This window comes from Hyaena hyaena, unplaced genomic scaffold (genome assembly GCF_003009895.1).
Source record: "Hyaena hyaena isolate Hyena2069 unplaced genomic scaffold, ASM300989v1 scaffold_57, whole genome shotgun sequence".
NCBI lineage: Eukaryota > Metazoa > Chordata > Mammalia > Carnivora > Hyaenidae > Hyaena > Hyaena hyaena.
This window is the reverse complement of record NW_024080690.1, coordinates 3,243,901-3,263,539: the sequence shown is the minus strand read 5'-3', so window position 1 is coordinate 3,263,539 and position 19,639 is coordinate 3,243,901. Positions and strand designations below refer to the sequence as shown.

At 36.8% G+C, this 19,639-nt stretch overlaps 1 protein-coding gene across 4 annotated transcripts in view; it reads left to right on the top strand.

Annotated features, from left to right (window-relative positions):
* Nucleotides 1–19,124, top strand: part of ZC3H8 (zinc finger CCCH-type containing 8) — a 30,251-nt gene extending 11,127 nt beyond the window's left edge. Inside the window, exons 2-8 of one of the 4 annotated variants that reach the window (XM_039231758.1) lie at nt 1,105–1,331; nt 4,167–4,300; nt 5,928–6,050; nt 6,900–7,011; nt 8,604–8,713; nt 10,521–10,570; nt 17,236–19,124. In XM_039231758.1, coding sequence (XP_039087689.1) covers nt 1,105–1,331; nt 4,167–4,300; nt 5,928–6,050; nt 6,900–7,011; nt 8,604–8,713; nt 10,521–10,550 — 736 coding nt within the window. In that variant the 3' untranslated portion in view covers nt 10,551–10,570; nt 17,236–19,124. Of the gene's footprint in view, nt 1–1,099; nt 1,332–4,166; nt 4,301–5,927; nt 6,051–6,899; nt 7,012–8,603; nt 8,714–10,520; nt 10,571–10,899; nt 10,934–17,235 lie in introns of those variants that run through there. The other 3 variants (XM_039231756.1, XM_039231755.1, XM_039231757.1) reach the window with 3 other exon arrangements.
* The last annotated feature ends 515 nt before the right edge of the window (nt 19,125–19,639 follow it).

Below are 19,639 nucleotides of genomic sequence, written 5' to 3'. Positions count from 1 at the left end.
ACGATAAATCCTCTGGTGGTACGACTCTTGGCTTTGAGGTTAACCATCAAATGTAAACTATTAAATTTGACCACATGTTTTATAATAGAGATTTTTCTGGTTTGTTTTGATTCTGCTGCTTTGATCAGTTATGAGAAAGTAGTTACCTACTTTGAGACCAGCCCCCAAAGTATGCTCTGGAGTAGGACCATTGGCCAATTTAATGGTAGATGTGTCATCTTTTCTTGGTATCAAAATAGGAGATCTTTGATACTTGAACTTTTTAAAATAAACTTTAATTAAAATATTACCGTATGCACTAACTATAATTATACAACTTGATACACATGTGTTATCAAGTATAAATACCTATGTAATTAGTTCTTGAGAATTCTTGTACTTTAATTCATGGTACTTTAAGTTGTCTGCTGTGATCATCTCAGGCTGACCCAGGGTCAGCTGCCTTACCTGGCTTGCTCTTCCAATGGGTGCCTGTGTTTGCATTTTTTGCCTTGGGGCAACTGCAACAACAGTGTTAGAAAACTATTTCTGAAAGTAAAGTAAACTTGATTACAGTGAACAGGACCGTTTCTTCCTTGCTGTCTGTGTTGCCACTTTCTCCGCCACCAATGCTATGAGTTACAGGGAAAAGAATGGACTTTGCTAGCATCAGTATAGAATAGAGTTTCTCTTGGGTCATAACAGTTTACTTGTTCTTTTATGAAATGATGAGTTACTGAAATAAACCATTTAAAAGGATGCAAAGAGAGAAATAAAATATGAATTATAATACTATAATTCAATCAACTAAATTACATCATAGGTAAGATTTGGGGGTTTAGTCTTTTAATTCAGTAGTACATCCAGTGTACAAATTCAGAATCTTCTGTCAAATTTTTTTCAAGGACAATATGTTGTGCTGAGTTTTTTTGTTTTTTTTTTTTTAATTTGGGAAATTTTTAAATATGTAAGAGTGGAAAGAATAGTATACGAACCCCCATACACCTATCACCCAACTTCAACGATAATCAGTTCATGGCTGGTTTTTATTTCTTCTCTATAACCAGATTGTGTTGAATCATGCTAGGTTTTTAAAATTGAAAATTTAATTTTTACTTAGTTTAGGCACTTGGGGAACACTACAGCATCACCGAAGAAATTACTACATAGAAAATCAAGAAGTAAGGACTATGATGTATATAGTGATAATGATACCTGCAGTCAGGAATCAGAAGATACTTTTGCTAAAGAGCTTCAGCAGTATATACAAGCTAAAGAAATGGCAAATGCTGCTCAATCCTTATCATTTCCTGAAGAATCGAAGAAAGAGGGAGTGAAGGACACCCAGAAAGGTATGGGTGAGCCTATTTTGTCATTTACTGTTTATCTAGAGAATCAATCACAGTTGTCCATATACTGACTGGGGTTTGGGGAGGTGGGAATTTTCTCTTGCATTTTATTGCATAGTAAGATCATGCTTTCCATAGATCTTTTTTTTTTTTTTAGTTTATTTATTTAATTTGCAAGGGGGAGGGGCAGAGAGAGAGGAGAGAGAATTCTGTGCTATAAGTATAGAGCCTGACTTGGGGCTCCACCTCATGAACTGTGAGATCATAACCTGAGCCAAAATTAAGAGTCAAATGCTTAACTGACTGAACTACCCTGGCGTCCCTCCATGGATCTTTACACCAGATGTGAGCTTGCATGGCCTGAGACCCCCCTGAGACCTGGCTGTTTGGTATACAAATGCTTAGTTTACAGGAGGAAAGTGCAGGAGGGTTATCACAAGCCATGACTACTTTGAAAGGGAGAATGCTAAATTCTTTGCCTCTGCATACATGAAGGACAAGATGTGCCTTTTTGTATTGCTGTGTTCTAGGGAGGAATTGACTTCATGTTTCATATAGTGGTATGCCAGACTAAACTTAGAAATAGTAAATATTCTTTTAGATTAGTAAAATAAAATTTAGTCATAGAATAGGAGGACAAATGACCATTGTAAATGAAATTGATCCTCTTATTTTACTGTTTTTTTTCTCTTTAAATGTTTTTCTGTTTAAACTGGGTCTATGGATAAATTTAATCTATATTAAATGATTTTTTTAAATCTGTTTTTATTTTTATTGTAAATTAAATTCTCTGCCCAATGTGGGGATCTAGCTTACAACCCCAAGATCTAGAGTTGGATCCTTTAACACCTAAGCCAGCCAGGCACCCATATATGAAATGTTTTCAGTGGAAATTCTGACAGTAGTATATGATGTCATTTTAAACATTTGAAGGTTTTGCTTTTTTTAAAATTCTTTTTCTAATGTTTTATTTATTTCTGAGAGAGAGAGAGAGACAGCGTGAGCAGAGGAGGGTCCAGGAGAGAGGGAGACACAGAATTGGAAGCAGGCTCCAGGCTCTGAGCTGGCTTGAACACAGAGCCTGATGCGGGGCTCGAACGCATGAACCGTGAGATTATGACCTGAGCCAAAGTCAGACGCTTAACTAACTGAGCCACCCAGGTGCCCCTTGAAGGTTTTGCTTTTATAATGCTATGGCAACTCCTAATTAGCTCCATTATACTCTGAACACTTCAAAAGGATCTGGCTTGTGGCAAGCAAGATTGATTTCATTAATTATCTTGCTTTTTTTCTTCTGGAACATACCTTATCTATTTTTATTAAATTTATTTATTTTGAGAGAGACAGAGCATGAATAGGGGAAGGGCAGAGAAAGAGGGAAAGGGTGAGAGAGAGGGAGACAGAGAATCCCAAGCAGGCTCTGCACCATCAGCGCACAGCCTGATGTGAGGCTCGAATTCACGAAACCGCAAGAACATGACCTGAGCCAAAACTGAGGGCTGGATGCTTAACCGACTGAGCCACTCAGGCTCTTCTACCTTATCTATTTTCATAAAGAATGAATTGGGGATCCAGAATATAGTAATTCTCCTTTTGGTTTCTTAATCCCAGAGATTCTGGAAAGACAGGTGAGCATCATACCACTTTTTACTCAGTGAGCAGTGGAGAACTCCTCCTGGATTATTATAGAATGTACTTAAAAAAATTTTTTTTAATGTTTACTTATTTTTTTTTTAATTTTCTTTTTTTTTAATGTTTATTTATTTTTGAGACAGACAGAGCATGAGTGCAGGGGGTGGGAGTGGGCAGAGAGAGATGGAGAGACAGAATTCCAAGCAGGCTCCAGTCCCTGAGCTGTCAGCACAGAGCCTGATGTGGGGTTCGAACTCATGAGCTGTGAGATCATGACCTGAGCCAAAGTCAGACGCTTAACCAACTGAGCCACCCAGGTGCCCCCAATGTTTACTTATTTTTGAGGGAGAGAGACAGAATGCGAGTGAGGGAGGGACAGAGAGAGAGGGAGACACAGAATCTGAAGCAGGCTCCAGGCTTTGAAGTGTCAGCACAGAGTCCTATGCTGGGCTTGAACACACTAACTGTGAGATCATGACCTGAGCCAAAGTCGGATGCTTAACCCGACTGAGCCACCCAGGCGCCCCATAGAATGCATTTTTTTTTAATGTTTATTTTATTTATTTTTGAGAGTGAGAGAGAGACAGGATCCAAAGCAGGCTCTGAGCTGCCAACGCACAACCCAATGTGGGGCTCAAACTCACATATTGTGAAATCATGATCCAAGCTAAGTAGAACACTCAACCGATTGAGCCACCCAGGTGCCCAGAATGTACTTCTTTATTTTATTTTTTTATTAAAAAAATTTTTTTTTAATGTTTTACTTATTTCTGAGAGAGAGAGACAGTGTGAGCAGAGGAGGGTCAGAGAGAGGGGGAGGCACAGAATCCGAAGCAGGCTCCAAGCTCTGAGCTAGCTGTCAGCACGGAGCTTGATGCGGGGCTCGAACCCACGAACTGTGAGATCATGACCTGAGCCGAAGTCGGACGCTCAACTGACTGAGCCACACAGGCACCCCCAGAATGTACTTCTTAAGAGTAAACTGACAGCGCCTGGGTGGCTCAGTCAGTTAAGTGTCTAACTTTGGCTCAGGTCATGATCTCACAGTTTGTGAGTTAGAGCCCCGTGTCGGGCTCTGAGCTGACATTTTAAAAAATTAAAAAAGAGTAAATTGCCATTGTACTTTTATGTCATCATAAATTAAAATTAAACTTTTAACATTTAATGTTTAAGATTTAAACAAAATTAACTCTTTTTTCTATTTAGCTGTTAAGCAAAAAAATAAAAACCTTAAAGCTGTAAAGAAAAATGGTAAACAGAAGAAAATGAAACGAAAATGGCCCGGCACTGGACACAAAGGATCCAATGCTTCACTGAAGAACGGTGGCGCACAGGAGCAGGTACAAGAGTGTAGGCATGTGGGAGGGCACCTACGTGCTGCAGGATACGGATCTTGTACCTCAGTGGCAAGCCACAAAATGAGGGCTCTCTGACGGTGAAAAATCTCCTCTCACCGTTAGTGGGATCTCCACATTCTTCCTTGTCACTGTTGCTGCTCCTTCCCTCTCCCTCATTCGCTGCGAGCACTTGTGTTAAGCATTGGCACTGAACCTGTTTACCTTAACACATGCACACAAGTCCCTTGATGTTGCAGTGTTGTACTGCCAGTGGCTGGAAAAGCAGGAGAGGCAAGGCTGAGGTAAAGTAGCCAAGACAACACTTCAAGTGTCACAGAGTCTTACAGGGTTGCTACTGTTGCAGTTCCTGGTCTCTCAGTACTTGACGCCCCCTTGAAATTAAAAATGAATATTTCTGAGCATTGGCTTACAAAACACCCCTTACCTGTGTGGTATTTTGATTTTGCTGTATAGAAGTTCCTCTTCCTTGGTCTGCAGATGGAATCAGGATAGAGCAGTAAGCGACTCCTCTGGACTCTGCTTTTCTGAGGTGTTTTAAACTAACCTTTTGTTGTTAGACTTGGTCCAGAAGACAAGTGTTAGGGGTGGTAAAATATTAGGAATATCAAATATTATAGGTTGAAACATTTATATAGGATTCCATATTTTACAAATGAGGAATCTGAAGCCCTGGGGGTTCTGGTATCTGCTCAGTCACACAGGGCCAGGTCATACCTAGAACTATATCCCCTGACCCTGTTGGAATTCCCTTCATTTGGGTTATACGGACTCAAATGATTATTCAGCTAATGCTGACAGTTCTTCTACGAGTAACAAACTGTAAACCTGTGTGTTAGAATTTAATAACATAGTCAAATAAAACCAAAGATTTAAACTGACACATATTAGATACATAATTTTGATGGCTTTAAGTGGAAACTTGAGGTTATTACAAAGCAGATCACATACATGTAGTCAGGTCTCTTCTTTGCATATATTTAATTACTAAAAATGTTCAGAAATTTGCTCGACAGACATTGTGTGTAACCACAGGTTAACATGCTAAAATGGTTTATGTTTCTAAAGAGCTAAAATGTATTATGAAATTCCGTTTTTGTTTTTATATAAAAGTCATCTTTTGTTTTTATATCTCTGTTGCAATCTTCAAGGTTATAGTTGTTAACTAGAACTGGTTATTATTCTCTGCTCTCACCCAGTGAGCATCTCATTGAACTTGAAGAGTATAATGCTTTTGGTTTGCCTTACGGTCTCCAGTTTTGTCTCTGTTGTTCTAAAGAGCCTTATTCCTAGACTTCGTTTTTTATCAGAAGTGGTAGCATTTTCGTTTTTAAAAATTGTTTATTCAATTTTTAAAAATGAGGGCAAAGTACAATATAATAATTCAGATTGAACAAACACTTATATACAGTGCTGGAATTCTGTTGTCATTGGCAGAACATTTATTTTTTAACTGATGTACAGAAGTCCAAAACTTACACATGTAGGCCAACTTAGAAGAGTTACTTTTTAATGTTTTAAAGGTAGTCAGAATGATTTTGTACAATGGGATAAAATATTTAAATTTACATTTCTCACATTTACTTCTTTGTTTTTGTTTTTGTTCTCAAAGGATGGTAAACCAAAAGAGAAGCAGCAGACTGTGAGGATGAGTCAGGGATTCATCAACCAACATACAGTGGAACGCAAGGGGAAACAAATTTGTAAATATTTTCTTGAAAGGAAATGTATTAAGGTATAAAAACTGCATAAGCTTTAAAAATATACTAAAATGTAAGGTATAACAAAAATGTGCAAGAGCCAACTCCATTTTCCATTGTATACTCTAAAAGGATGCTTGTACATTTTATAACTATTTCCTTCTGGAAAAGGTTCAGTTAGAAGACTTTACTGAAGTATTATTTTATGTTTAAGAAAGATACTTTTTAGGGGCACCTGGGTGGCTCCGTCAGTTAAGCTGCTGATGCTTGATCTTGGCTCAGTTCATGATCTCACAGTTCATGGGATTGAGCCCCAGTGGCAGGGTCTGTGCTGGCAGCGTGGAGGGGTTCTCTCTCTCCCTCTCTTTCTGCCCCTCTCCTGCTCATGTGCAGGCTCTCTCAAAATAAGTAAATAAGCATTTTTTTAAAAAAAGAAGCTTTTAAAAAATACTTTGTTTTAAAAACGTTTAGGACGTAGTGAGATTTTAAGCAGATCTGTGTGGAGTGGTTATAAGATAGCTCATTAAGAATTAGACTGTAGGGGCATCTGGGTGGCTCAGTTGGTTAAGTGCCCAACTTTGGCTCAGGTCATGATTTCACAGTTTGTGGGTTCGAGCCCCATGTTGGGCTCTGTGCTGACAGCTCAGAGCTTGGAACCTGCTTCGGATTTTTTGTCTTCCTCCCCCTGCTCGTCCCCTACTCGTGTTCTGTCTGTCTCTGTCTCTCTCTCAAAAATAAATAAACATTAAAAAATAAATAAAAGAATTAGACTATAGTGCTTCTAAGATTTTTTTCTGGAATCAATTGCTTATTTTAAGATTAGTAGGAACTGAATGACTGAACTGAGAAATAATGGCTTTTCCTTGTTTTTTCCTTTGGCCCAGGGAGACCAGTGTAAATTTGATCATGATGCAGAGATAGAGAAGAAAAAGGAAATGTGTAAGTTTTATGTACAAGGCTATTGTACCAGAGGTGAAAACTGTCTGTATTTGCATAATATCCTTTATCACAAGATACAATAACTTACTTTTTATAAATATTTACATGAACATTTTATTTATTTTTTTTACATGAACATTTTAAATGTTTAATTTTGAATGAAACCTGTGTTTTAGCTATGGCAGAATTATGTTATCCAAGCCCAAATCAGTATCAAAGTGGTTAAACTGTATAGATTTTTTTTTCCCAAGAAAGAAAAGATGGATTCTCTCTCTAGTAATTCTCTCAAATGAAGATTCTTCACTTGGATAGCATAGCAGCAGGTTCATGAAACCCATTCAACCCCCGGAAAGACTCAGAATTTCTGCTGTGACTTTAACTAATTATATCTAGATTCATATAGATATGTCTGTATGAATATGTGTATATGTATATATACACACACACAGACACACATACAACTACTTTGTTACTATTTTTTTTTAATGACTTTCTATTTAAGTAATCTCTATTCTCCATGTGGGACTTGAATTTACAACCCTGAGATCAAGAGTAACGTGCTCTACAAATTATGCAGTTAAGGTAATGCAGTTTTTTAAAGCAAACCCTTTGAAAATATGCGGTATACTTTGTGATCACTTCAGAATAAATTATGAGTGTTTTGAAAAAAAAAAAAAAAAAGAGTAACATGCTCTACCAACTAAGCCAGCTAAGCACCCTCATATGAGTTACTTTGTTTAAATAAAGGGGGGGGGGGAGCAGGAATTACATCATTTAGGAGTACTTGTTTTTTGTATAATCTTTACTGACTTGTCCCTTAATTTGGAGAATAACCTTAACTCTTCAATACAGATGGTACAGACATGTTGTGAAAACATGGAACATAAACATTTTATGGTACAGCACCTTTGGGTACTACAAAAGTTGTTTTCCTGCAGTCATGCAATACATGGAATCTCAAATACAAACTTGAGTTTTTTTTCTAGAAAACAACATTGAAGTTATTTAAACTGATTCTGTTTGAAATAAACCTAACTTATGAAGGATCCAGATTTGTAAAATCTATCATCACCATTGACCTTACTGCTTCCACCCCAAAAGAATGCCTTAAAAATAATCACACTTCTGGGGTGCTGGGGTGCCTGGGTGGCTCAGTTGGTTAGGCATCCAACTTCAGCTCAGGTTATGATCTCACAGTTCAAGCCCCACATCAGGCTTTCTGCTGAACCTGCTTCACATCCTCTGTCCCCTTCTCTCTCTGCCCCTCTCCTGCTCACTCTCTCTCTTTCTCAAAAAAAAAAAAAAAAAAAAACTTTAAAAGAATTTATAAAAAATTGATAATCACATTTCTTAAAGTATTTAAAATATACAAACTTTTCTTATGTCATTGAAACAGACCTATAATTTATAAAAATGGATGTGAAGGAAAAGTTTCATGTGATAGCCAATAAGCTTGATTTATTATAATTATCCTAAAATTAGATATTTCATATAATTCAATTAATAACTTATTAGCTCTATTCTAAATAGAGAATTTAGTGTTTCTACTAGGAGGAAAGGCCTTTATATAGGGAAAATAAAGTTAATAAATCACTAACACATTATTTTAGTTGTATTAAAATTGTTCTCTTCCTTAACATTTGGGTTACATGAATATCCTTGCAAGTTTTATCATACAGGAACAAAATGTTATCAGGGTGACTATTGCAAGTTTTCACATGCTCCACTGACTCCTGAAACACAAGAATTGTTGGCCAAAGTAAGTACAACTTTAATTTTTTTTTTTTTTTCTTTTAAGAATATGTTTGAACTAAGGGTGAGAATTTGGAAACATACTGTTCTTCAAAGAGAATCCCTCATAGGTTACCATATGGGATATATTAGGACTGACAATCTTAGAATTTAATTCCATTTAGAAAATTATTTATTTGTGGGGCGCCTGGGTGGCTCAGTCGGTTAAGCTTCTGACTTCGGCTCAGGTCATGATCTCACAGCTCGCGGGCTCAGGGCCCGCATCGGGCTCTGTGCTGATAGCTAAGAGCCTGCAGCCTCTTTTTGATTCTGTGTTTCCCTGTCTCTCTCACTCTGCCCTTCTTGCATTCACGATCTCTCTCTCTCAAAAATAAATACAACATAAAAAATTTTTTTTAAAAAAAAGGGGTGCCTGGGTGGCTCAGTTGGCTGGGCATCCGACTTCGGCTCAAGTCATGATCTCACGGTCCGTGGGTTCAAGCCCCGCGTCAGGCTTGTGCTGACAGCAAGCTTACAGCCTGGAGCCTGCTTAGGATTCTGTGTCTCCCTCTCTCTCTGACCCTCCCCTGCTTACGTTGTCTCTCACTCTCTCAGAAATAAATTAAAAAATTAAAAAAATTTTTGTTTTAATATTTAAAAAAGAAAATTATTTATTTGTATATATATATTTTTGTAGCTTAAAGGAAAATGTATATTTATTGCTAGTAATTATACTCATGCAAGCAATAAGTATAAATTGGAATGTTCTTAAAACTTTCAAAGTAGTTAGTAACCTTAGTAGCAAAGCTAATCAAAGGGAAACAAAGCAAATAGGGGAACTAATACTCCTGTTATACTCTTAGAAAGCAAGCTAAGAATTATTGGATGATAAATATTTTAGTTATGTCAAAGCATCCATCAGTAGTTATTTCAAAGTTTTCTTCAAATATTTTTTCAGTTAATGAGGAAAGATAATTGAAAAAATAGTCATTTATGTGACTCCATATGTTAGTTGGAGTCAATGTCTTCAAGTTAAATTGAAATATAAGCGAAAATGAAAGATTCTTCTAGAACCAAGCTATACCATCTTGTAGCAGAAGTTCTCTTTGAGTATGTGCAAATATTAGAAAGTCAAAAGTGCTTATTTCTGGATGTTTTTATGTTGTAAAATATGAAGGCGTACCCTGGAATTAAAAGTCAATTAAGGGGGCGCCTGGGTGGCTTAGTCGGTTAAGCGTCCGACTTTCGCTTAGGTCATGATCTCGCGGTTCGTGGGTTCGGGCCCCGCGTCCGGCTCTGTGCTGACTGCCAGCTCAGAGCCTGGAGCCTGTTTCAGAGTCTGTGTCTCCCTCTCTCTCTGACCCTCCCCTGCTCATGCTGTCTCTCTATCTCTGCTAGAAATAAAAAAAAAAATATTTAAAAAAAAAAAAAAAAAAAAGTCAATTAAGTACCCTACTTAATTTTGTCTCAGGTCATGATCTCATGGTTCCTGAGTACAAGCCCTGCATCAGAATCTGTGCTGATGGCACAGAGTCTGCTTGGGATTCTCTCTTTCCCTCTCTCTCCTGCTCACATGTGCACGTTCTCTCTCTCTGTCTCTGTCTCTCTCAAAATAAATAAACTTTAAAAAAAGTCATACCAAATATTTTGTTATTAGTATGAAATACAAATGGGAAAAAGATAGATGTAAAAGTTATCTTTCAGTTGTTCTTAAACTAAGTATTAGGTGATTACTAGGATAAATAGTATTGGAATCATTAGAAAATTACAAGAGCATTATGACGTACCTGAATTTGATATTGATGGATAAAAATGTGTGATTTTTTTCATATTAGGTTTTGGATACTGAAAAGAAGTCATCATGAAAATAAAAGGCATGGAAAAGGTAAAATTAGAATTTAGCACATTTCTTTTTATTTCTCTGAAACACCTCTAGAAATTGGCATGAAAACATAGGACTTTTCCGTTTTCTAGAATAGAAATCTCTTTCTTTCTCCTCCCCTGCTAAAAAATTATAAAATATTTGTTAACATATACATAAATATATATCTCCATCTCCTTGGACCTGCTTCCCTCTCTTTGTTACTATCTTTTGTATTTCTTTCTTCCCTTTTGTTTCTATGTAGATTTACCAAGGTATATGATTCACTAAATAGCATATTTAGTTTTGCTTGTATTTGGGTTTTATTTAAACAGTTTGGGTTTTTTTTTAAGGCTTATTTATTTTGAGAGAGAGCGCGAGCACAAGAGCAACCATGTGGGGAGGGGCAGAGAGAGGAGAGAGAGAGAATCCCAAGCAGGCTCTGGGTTGTCAGCACAGAGCCTGACGGGCTCAATCTCATGAACTCTGAGATCGTGTCCTGAACCGAAATCAAGAGTTGGATGCTTAACCTACTGAGCTACCGAGGCTCCCCACCAGTTTGGATTTTTTTTTAAACAATAAATATTCTGTGTATTTATTGGTTTCTTGGTATTTTCACTCAACATTATGCTTTTACGATTCATTCATGTAGATCCACATAGCTCTTATTCATTAATTTATACTTTTATATAGCATTTCATTCTGTAAATATGTTAACATTTATTGGCATTCTACTACTGATAGACATTTAGGTTATTTTCAATATTTTAAATATAAAGTGTTGCTAATAGTATATAATAAATAATTTAATATAAATGTTTTTTGACATAAATATGTGTGAGTTATCCTGGATATAAGCCAAGGAGTAGAATTGTATCATCTTAAAATTTTAAAATAATACTAATCTTGTCCAAAGTAGTTAAAATGTTTATATTCCCATTGACTGTGTAAAAGAATTCCTTTTGCTCTATACTTGCCAATACTTTGTATTGTCAAGACTTTAATTTTTTTTTTTTTTACCAGTTTATTGGGCATAAAAGTGATGTCACATAGCTTTATTTTCCTGAAGTTCAGAATCTTCTTATGCTTGCTAGCTTTTTAGTTTCATCTTTGGTGAAATGCCTGTTAGTGTTTTTTTGCTTACATTTCTGTTGGACTGACTGTCCTTTATAAATTGATTTTACATACTCCTGATGTAATCCTTTGTGAGGTATGTGTGGCAGGTCTTCTCCCACTTTGTAAGCTGTCTTTTCACTTTTTCTGAGGTGCCTTTGTGAGCAGAATTGCTTATTTTGGCCATCTTTTTAAGTTTTGGGGTTTTGCTTTTTACATTATTTTTTACTCCATTGGAAAAGGTATCTGATAACAGTTGCTACCTTAATGGTGTTAACCACAATCTTCTCAGCATGTAAAAATAAACATTTCTTTTTTTCTCTGCGTCTGCAGATTGGCTGGGAATAGGCTGATCTAGGCTGGCCTTGGCTGGCTTGGCTCTGCTTCTTAAAGCAGGTTGACTAGGTTAGTTCTGGCCCATGTTTGTCTCAGTCTCCTCCTGGGACCAGTGGGCTAGCTAGGATGTGTTCTTCTCATGGCCTTGGCAGAATCTCAAGGCTGTTTGCATCACATTTACACACAACCCATTGGCCAGAGTAAGATACATAGCCAAGCCTGAAGTTGGAAAGTTCGGGAAGTACACCCTACTTGTAGTTTCCATGTGGGAGGAGCTGCTAAATTACATGAAAAAGAGAGTGGCTGTGGCTAGCGGGAGATGAGAAGAATTAAAACTGTTTCTTTTTTAATGGTATTTAGTAGGGACCTTATTTTCCCTCCCTTTGTTTATATAGATAAAGGATAAGCAGTCTCTGCACCATTCAACTAAAAACACTGCCCTTTTCCCACTGATCATAATGCCTGCCCCTTCTGGTATCAATAAGGTTCCTTTGAACAAAGATCTATTTCTGGGGTATCTGTCTGCTTCATTTTTTTTTCTCCCTCTAATATTCTGTCTTAATTACTGTAGCTTTACTGGATTTTATATATTTTGATAGTTTCTCTAATGCTGTTCTACATAAATGCCTTGGCTGTTTTGGACCCATTTACTTTGATATAGTTTTCACTTGTTTTCAGTGTAAAATTTAATACTTGTTGATAAATTTAAAGGTTGTGTGACATCACCAAATCCAGTTTTAGAATGTTTTTGACATCCCCAAAAAGATCCCTTATGCCCATTTTCAGTCATTCCCCAAGCCCATCTCCAGTTGTAGGCAACCAGTATCTACTTACTGTTTCTAGATTTGCCTTTTCTGGGCATTTCATATGAACTTAATATGTTTCTTTTGTTTCTGACTCTTCATATAGTACGATGTTTTTGAGATTCATTCATGCCTTAGCATAGATCACTTTTATTTTTGTTTTAAAGAAATTTTGAGGGTTTATATATATTTATATATTTTTTATTTTTAGAGAGAGAGAGTGTGCATGAGTGGGGGAGAAGGGCAGAGAGAGAGAGAGAGAGAGAGAGAGAGAAAGAGAGAGAATCCCATGCGGGCTCCACACAGGGCTTGTTCCCGTGACCCTGGGATCATGACCTAAGCCAAAATCAAGAGTTGAATGCTCAACAACTGAGCCACTCAGGCACCCCAGTTACTACTTTTTATATACATATAATTGCCCCCATTATTCCATTGTATGTTTTGGAGATTCTGGGTCTTACAGTAAATGTATTTTTAAGAACTGCTACATTGTTTCCAAAGTGGCTGCATCATTTTACATTCCAGATAGCAATGTAAGAAGATTCTGGTCTCTCCACATCCTCACTCACACTTGTTACTGTCAGTTGTTTTGATTGTAGCTGTTCTAGTAGGGGTCAGGTGGTATCTCACTAGGCTTGTAATTTGCATTTTTCTAATGATTAATGGTGTTAAGCATCTTTTCAATTGCCATTGGTCAGTTCAGATCTTTACCCGTTATTTAATTGAATCATATTCTTACTGTTGAGTTGTAAGAATTCTCATATGTTGGGTATAAGTCCTTTATGATATATATGATTTGGAAATATCTTGTCCCAATATGTGGTTTTGTCTTTTTTTTCCCAGTTTGTGCTTGTATTTTTACAGTAGTGTCTATTAAAGCATGAACATTTTAATTTTGGCAGTAAGTGTATTTTTTTTAATGGATCATGCATGCTTTTGAGGTTGTATCTAAAAATTCTGTCTAACCCAAGATCACAAGCTTCACCTATATGTTTTCTAAAACTTTTTATAGTTTTAGCTCTTTCATTTATGTCTGTGATTCATTCTGAGTTAATCTTGAGAAAAGTATGGGCTAAGGATCTAAATATTTCTTTTTGCATATAGATATCTGATTGTCCCAGTACCATTTCAAAAAAAAGACTACCCTTTCCCCAGCGAGTTGCCTTGGCACCTTTGTCAGAAATCAATTGACTATAAATGTAAGAGTTTCTTTCTGGACTTTCAGTTGTGTTCTATTGCTCTATATGTGTATTCTTATATGTTATGCTCTTTATGTTTATCCTTACATGTTATCACACTGTCTTGTGATAGTGTCTTGTGATACTATAGCTTTCTACTAGGTCTTAAATAAGGAAATAGAAGCTGTCTAGTTTTGTTCATCTTTTCAAAAATTGTTTTGGCTATTTAGTGTCTTTTGCTTTTCCATATAAATTTTAAGATCAGCTTGTAAATTTCTGCAAAAACCTGTGCTGGGCTTTTGACAGAGATTACATTATTGATCTGTGGAGAATTGCCATGTTAACTGAATCTTCTGATCTGTGAATATGGAATATATCTCAATTTATTTATTTCTCCAAGTTTTGTAGTTTTCAGTGTATGAGTGTGTGGTTTACATTTTTGTTAAATTTATTTACATCTATTTTTTCCCTCTTTGATGCTCTTGATGAGAGGAATTAAACTTCAGTTTTTTAAAAAATGTTTTATTTATTTCTGAGAGAGAGAGACAGCGTGAACAGAGGAGGGTCAGAGAGAGAGGGAGACAGAATCTGAAACAGGCTCCAGGCTCTGAGCTGGCAGCACAGGGCCCGACATGGGGCTTGAACCCACAAACAGTGAGATCATGACCTGAACCGAAGTCAGACACTTAACCGACTGAGCCACCCAGGCGCCCCTAAACTTCATTTTTGGGTCATACATTCATGATATAGAGAAATAGAATTAATTTTTGTATTTTTTTTTTTTTTTTTTTTAGTTTATTTTTGAGAGAGAGGGAAAGCATGAATAGGGGAGGGGCAGAGAGAGACGGAGACAGACAGAGAGAGAGAGAGAATCCCAAGCAGACTCCACACTCAGTGCAGAGCTTGATGTTTGGCTCAAACCCACAAACTGTATGATCATGCCCTGAGCCGAAGTTGGACACTTAACTGACTGAGCCACCCGGGCTTCCCTAATCTTTGTATTTTGATCTGTTTGTGTGACTTTGCTGAAGTCATTTATTCTCTGTAGAGTGTGTGTGTGTGTGTGTGTGTTCTTTAGGAATTTCTACATATTATATGAGAATAAAGACAGTTTACTTCTTGCTTTCTAATCTGGTTGCTTTTCCTTTTTCTTGACTGATCTCACTGGCTAAAATGTCCTATGCAGTGTTAAATAGAAGGAACAGCAGACATCATTGCCTTTTTCCTGATATTAGGCAATAAGCATTTAGTCCTTCACTGTCATGATTTTAGCTGTATGTTTTGCAAAGATGCTCTTCATTGGTTGGAGGAAGTTCCCTTCTATTCCCGTTTTATCGAGAGCTTTTATCATGGATGGGTGTTGGATTTTTGTCAAATGTGTTTTATCCCCCTTTTTTAAAGTTTCTATTTATTTTTTTTGAGAGAGAGAGCCTATGTGCATGAGTGGAGAAGGGGCAGAGAGAGAAGGAGAGACAGAATCCTAAGTCTCTGCACTGTCAGCACAGAGCCTGAAACGGGCCTCCATCTCACCAACCGTGAGATCATGACCTGAGCTGCAATCAAGAGTCGGACGCTTAGGCTGACTGAGCCACCTAGGCCTCCCATCAAATGTGTTTTCCCTGTCTTCTGAGATATTTTGTCTCTCTCCCCTAGCCCCTCCCCTGCTTCTGCTCTCTCTCTCTCTCAAAATAAATAAATAAACCTAAAAAAAAGAATGTCCTTGATGAAACAGTAAAACGATTAATGTTGTTAAAACCCCAATTCTTGAGTATATGTCTTGTCAATAATCCATATAGTGAAATTGGAAGATGTATAAAGTATTTCTGTATGGTCTGGTATTCTCAAGGAAAAGCATTTATATGCTATTATCTTAATTGTGAGCTGAATTAGCTGCATTTTTTCATGAATGCTTGAAAGAGCAACCGAGGGGCAAACATTTTTTCAGATAAGGATATTTGGCAGGCACTTTCTCAAATGAATTAAGTGAGCCTGTTACTTCAGGGAAAATAACTGAAAATATTTGTTATCAATGATAAGATTCTGGCTTTTGAGCAAAAATTGCAATTTTGGAACATTTGATCTGCCTCTTTGAGCTTGAAAGCTTTCCTATAGTTAAAGACTTTTTGGTGAGATTCGTTGGTGATATTAAAGAATGGTGATATTTTAAAATGTCATAAATAATGTATAATAAACCATTTGAAAGATCTGTATAAATTAGTAAGATCATATTTTCCAAATAAATAATGGCTAGTGGTAAAAAATGCATGGGATGCATGGGTTAAACATCCATCTGACCTACAGGATAGACTAACAGGTTTTAATGTAGCAGTACAAAAAGTCCCTTCTTGTGGTTTCAGATTTTACATTGCAACTGGAAATTTGGTTATATTTGCATTTAGTATTTATTTGCCCACCACGTCGTTTTTTAGCTTTTCTGAATAAGTTTTAGCTTTTCTTATATAATGTGTATAGTTCAGTTTTGTTCTTTGAGCTAAACCAAAAATCCTTTACTTCTTTTGATAAGTGAATTAAGTAAGCCCTTTCACATTATTGAAATGATTGAACGTTTGGGTTAGCTTCTGTCATATTATAGTTACTGTGTAAATTGTTACATTTATGTGTTTTCCCTCTCTATGATGAATTTTCTTTTACTCTTTTATAAATTTTGCTTTATTCATCTCATTTTTATTTTTTGTTATTTTTCCACTTTTATCCAGTAACCCTTATTGTTTACATTCTAATCTATCTTGTCTTTTAATATAGCCTGTATTTTTGACATGATCTCTGTTTTGTATCATTTCTGAGATCAGTCAACTCTTGTTTCATTACATCTGGTTTTTTCAGTGTTTGTCTTAGGTTTTGAATTTCAGTTCGGGTTTCTTCATATTCTTTTTTTTAATGTTTATTTATTTTTAAGAAAGAGAGAGAGACAGACTGAGTATGAGCAGGGGACGGTCAGAGAGAGAGGTAGACACAGAATCTGAAGCAGGCTCCAGGTTCTGAGCTGTCACCACAGAGCCAAGTGCAGAGCTTGAACTCACAAACCATGGGATCATGACCTGAGCCAAAGTCAGACGCTTAACCGACTGAGCCACCCAGGCGCCCCAGGTTTTTTCATATTCTTAAACAGAGATATTTAATTCAGTTTGAATTTTTGTGTTACAGTTTTCTGCTGCTGCATGGTTTTTTGGAGGAAGGGAATAGGGATGGCTAAGTTGGTAATTTTCACCAGCTGATGTGTTTTTGTTTTCTTCCATAGTTTTGTATAGATGAAGAGTGCTTATGTCTACGCCTGTTCAAGACTGTTGATTTGGAGTGGTTTACAAGAGTCCTCATTTAAAGCGCCCTCTTGTGTCATTATGATGTTATGCATCTTCTCTAATTGATGGCAGAGGGGCAGAATCTAGTGTATAAGTGAGGGGATTGGTCTTCACCAAGCTGTTTCCAACCAGTGGAACAGAAAAGGAGCATATATGGCAGAGATGCTGGCTGGTAGGTAAATGTTGTAGTAGTAAATTGCAGAAGTCTTTTCTGATTGAGTTTTGTAGGTAAAATAGGAAGGAAGATTCAGCTGAGTGCAGATGCGTGGAGAGAGACAGGAGATTGAAAAGAGAAAACAGGTTTCTCTAGGAACACATTGGGATAATAGGTGGATAATGACTCTACAGTTAGGTCTTTTCATGTCATTAAATACATTTACAGCATATTTTTAATGGTTGCTCACAATTTTGGTTTATTGTTTAAATTACAGTTTGTGATTTTTTTAAAACTATTTTCCTGTTGTTTCCAGCTTCTCAGTATTTTAAATAAAATGGAACAATGTCTCTTGCTATACCATTCCTAAACTTGGAGTTTTTAACTTTTTTGTTAGGATATAAGAACGGTTATCTTTTTCATTGGTTTATAAACTGTAGTGAGATTGTACATTTGTGTAAAATGTAAATTTTAGAAATGTGATATCTCTGACATAATAGTCGAATACAAAATTCTCCAAGCACAGATAATGAGATTCTAAATATGCACTTGTATAGTGGTACTGATTATCATTAGAGCAATACTATGAGCCTGAAACTGTTGTCATCATATTGTTTTATTGCTGGGAAGAATAATAACATCACTAATTTGCTGGATACACAGAGTACACCAAAGGTAGTGACCGTTCTTAAAGTCCAGTTTGAAAATATAAGTCAGTTATTTTGCTTCTAACCTAATTCTGCTAAAGTAAGAAATGGAGTTGCACATATTTCAAGCAAAGGTTTATCAGACAAGACCTAGGAAAGGAAGAACCCAGGATAGTTCCTGGGCCTTTAGCATAGGAGTCTCTGAGCTAAGAGTGTATCATCTCTCCATGGCCCATTGCTATCTGCCAAGTTGATTGGCTCATTCCTTGGCTGTGGCTAGGGAGCAGGACAAGGCAATGCACTAGAAGCTGCTGGAGGAAGTCACAGAGGAAAGAGGTTGAGTTGATACTTCAAAAGGATCCTTTACCAAAGCCTTCAATGATTTAATGAAATTGTGCAAAGGAGTGGTTATATCACCTGGTGAATTGATATTTTGTATCTTTAGACATCATATATAATTCAAAGGATTTCCAGATCCTGTCAATTGCAGAAGGTGAATTTTATGGCAAACCTGTATGTTAGTTAACATTGGTCGACAATAAGCTAATGTTTATGCACAGTTATTATCTGTGGGCTATATGGTATTTTATTTAATACTGTTTAACTTTCTTATTTAAGCCATATTACTCTATAAGGTGGATATTGGGATCAATTGTATAGAAAAGGAAATTAAATAGGAACATTTACCTTCTACTTTTCTATTTCTGTGAACCTTCATAGTACTTACATTTAATTTTCTATGACAGTTTAATAATCCATCTCCTTATAATGTTAATTCACATACAGTTTAATACTGATGAGGTATAAATGTTTACATATAAAGTTCATTTTAAGAAAAAAATAATTTTATACTCCCAAGTGGTAGTACCCATCCTGCTTGTAAACTTAGAAGACCAGGCAGAGGTTTCAGGGACCGAGAAGTCAGAGAAGTTTAAAAGCTCTAATTTTAGAGGCCTGGAGGGCTCAGTTGGTTGAGCATCCAACTCTTGATTTCAGCCCAGATCATGATCTCACTGTTCGTGGGTTCAAGGCCCGTGTCGGGATTTGTGTTGACAGATCAGAGCCTGCTTGGGATTCTCTCTCCCCCTCTCTCTCTGCCCCTCCCCCACGTGTATGTGCATGCACTCTCAAACTACACAAATGAACTTTTTTTTTTTTTAAAAAAAAGCTCTTATTTAACAGCTGTTATTTTGAAGAGGCAAACATATTTGTGTCCATGAAATCTCTTTAACTTCCGTTAAATCAAGTTGAGGAGAGAGCTATTCTCTCTGATGTGCTCTTTGCACCTAAAGCAGCCATTAGGCCCTGGGTCTCTTATATCTGGGTTAGTATAGCACCTTTCAACTGAATCTCCTGCCTCCATTTTCCACTTCTTCTCCCAGTTCACTCTCTTTTCCTCAGAGCCCATTTCCAGTGTCCTGCTTCAGCCACCCCTGACCCCGTGTAGTATCTGATTCAAGATCCATTTGTCCTCTAGGTCCTAAGTGCTCTGTTGTACGGCCATCTCATCCATACCATGTTTAGTTCCTGCTACCTTCTCCT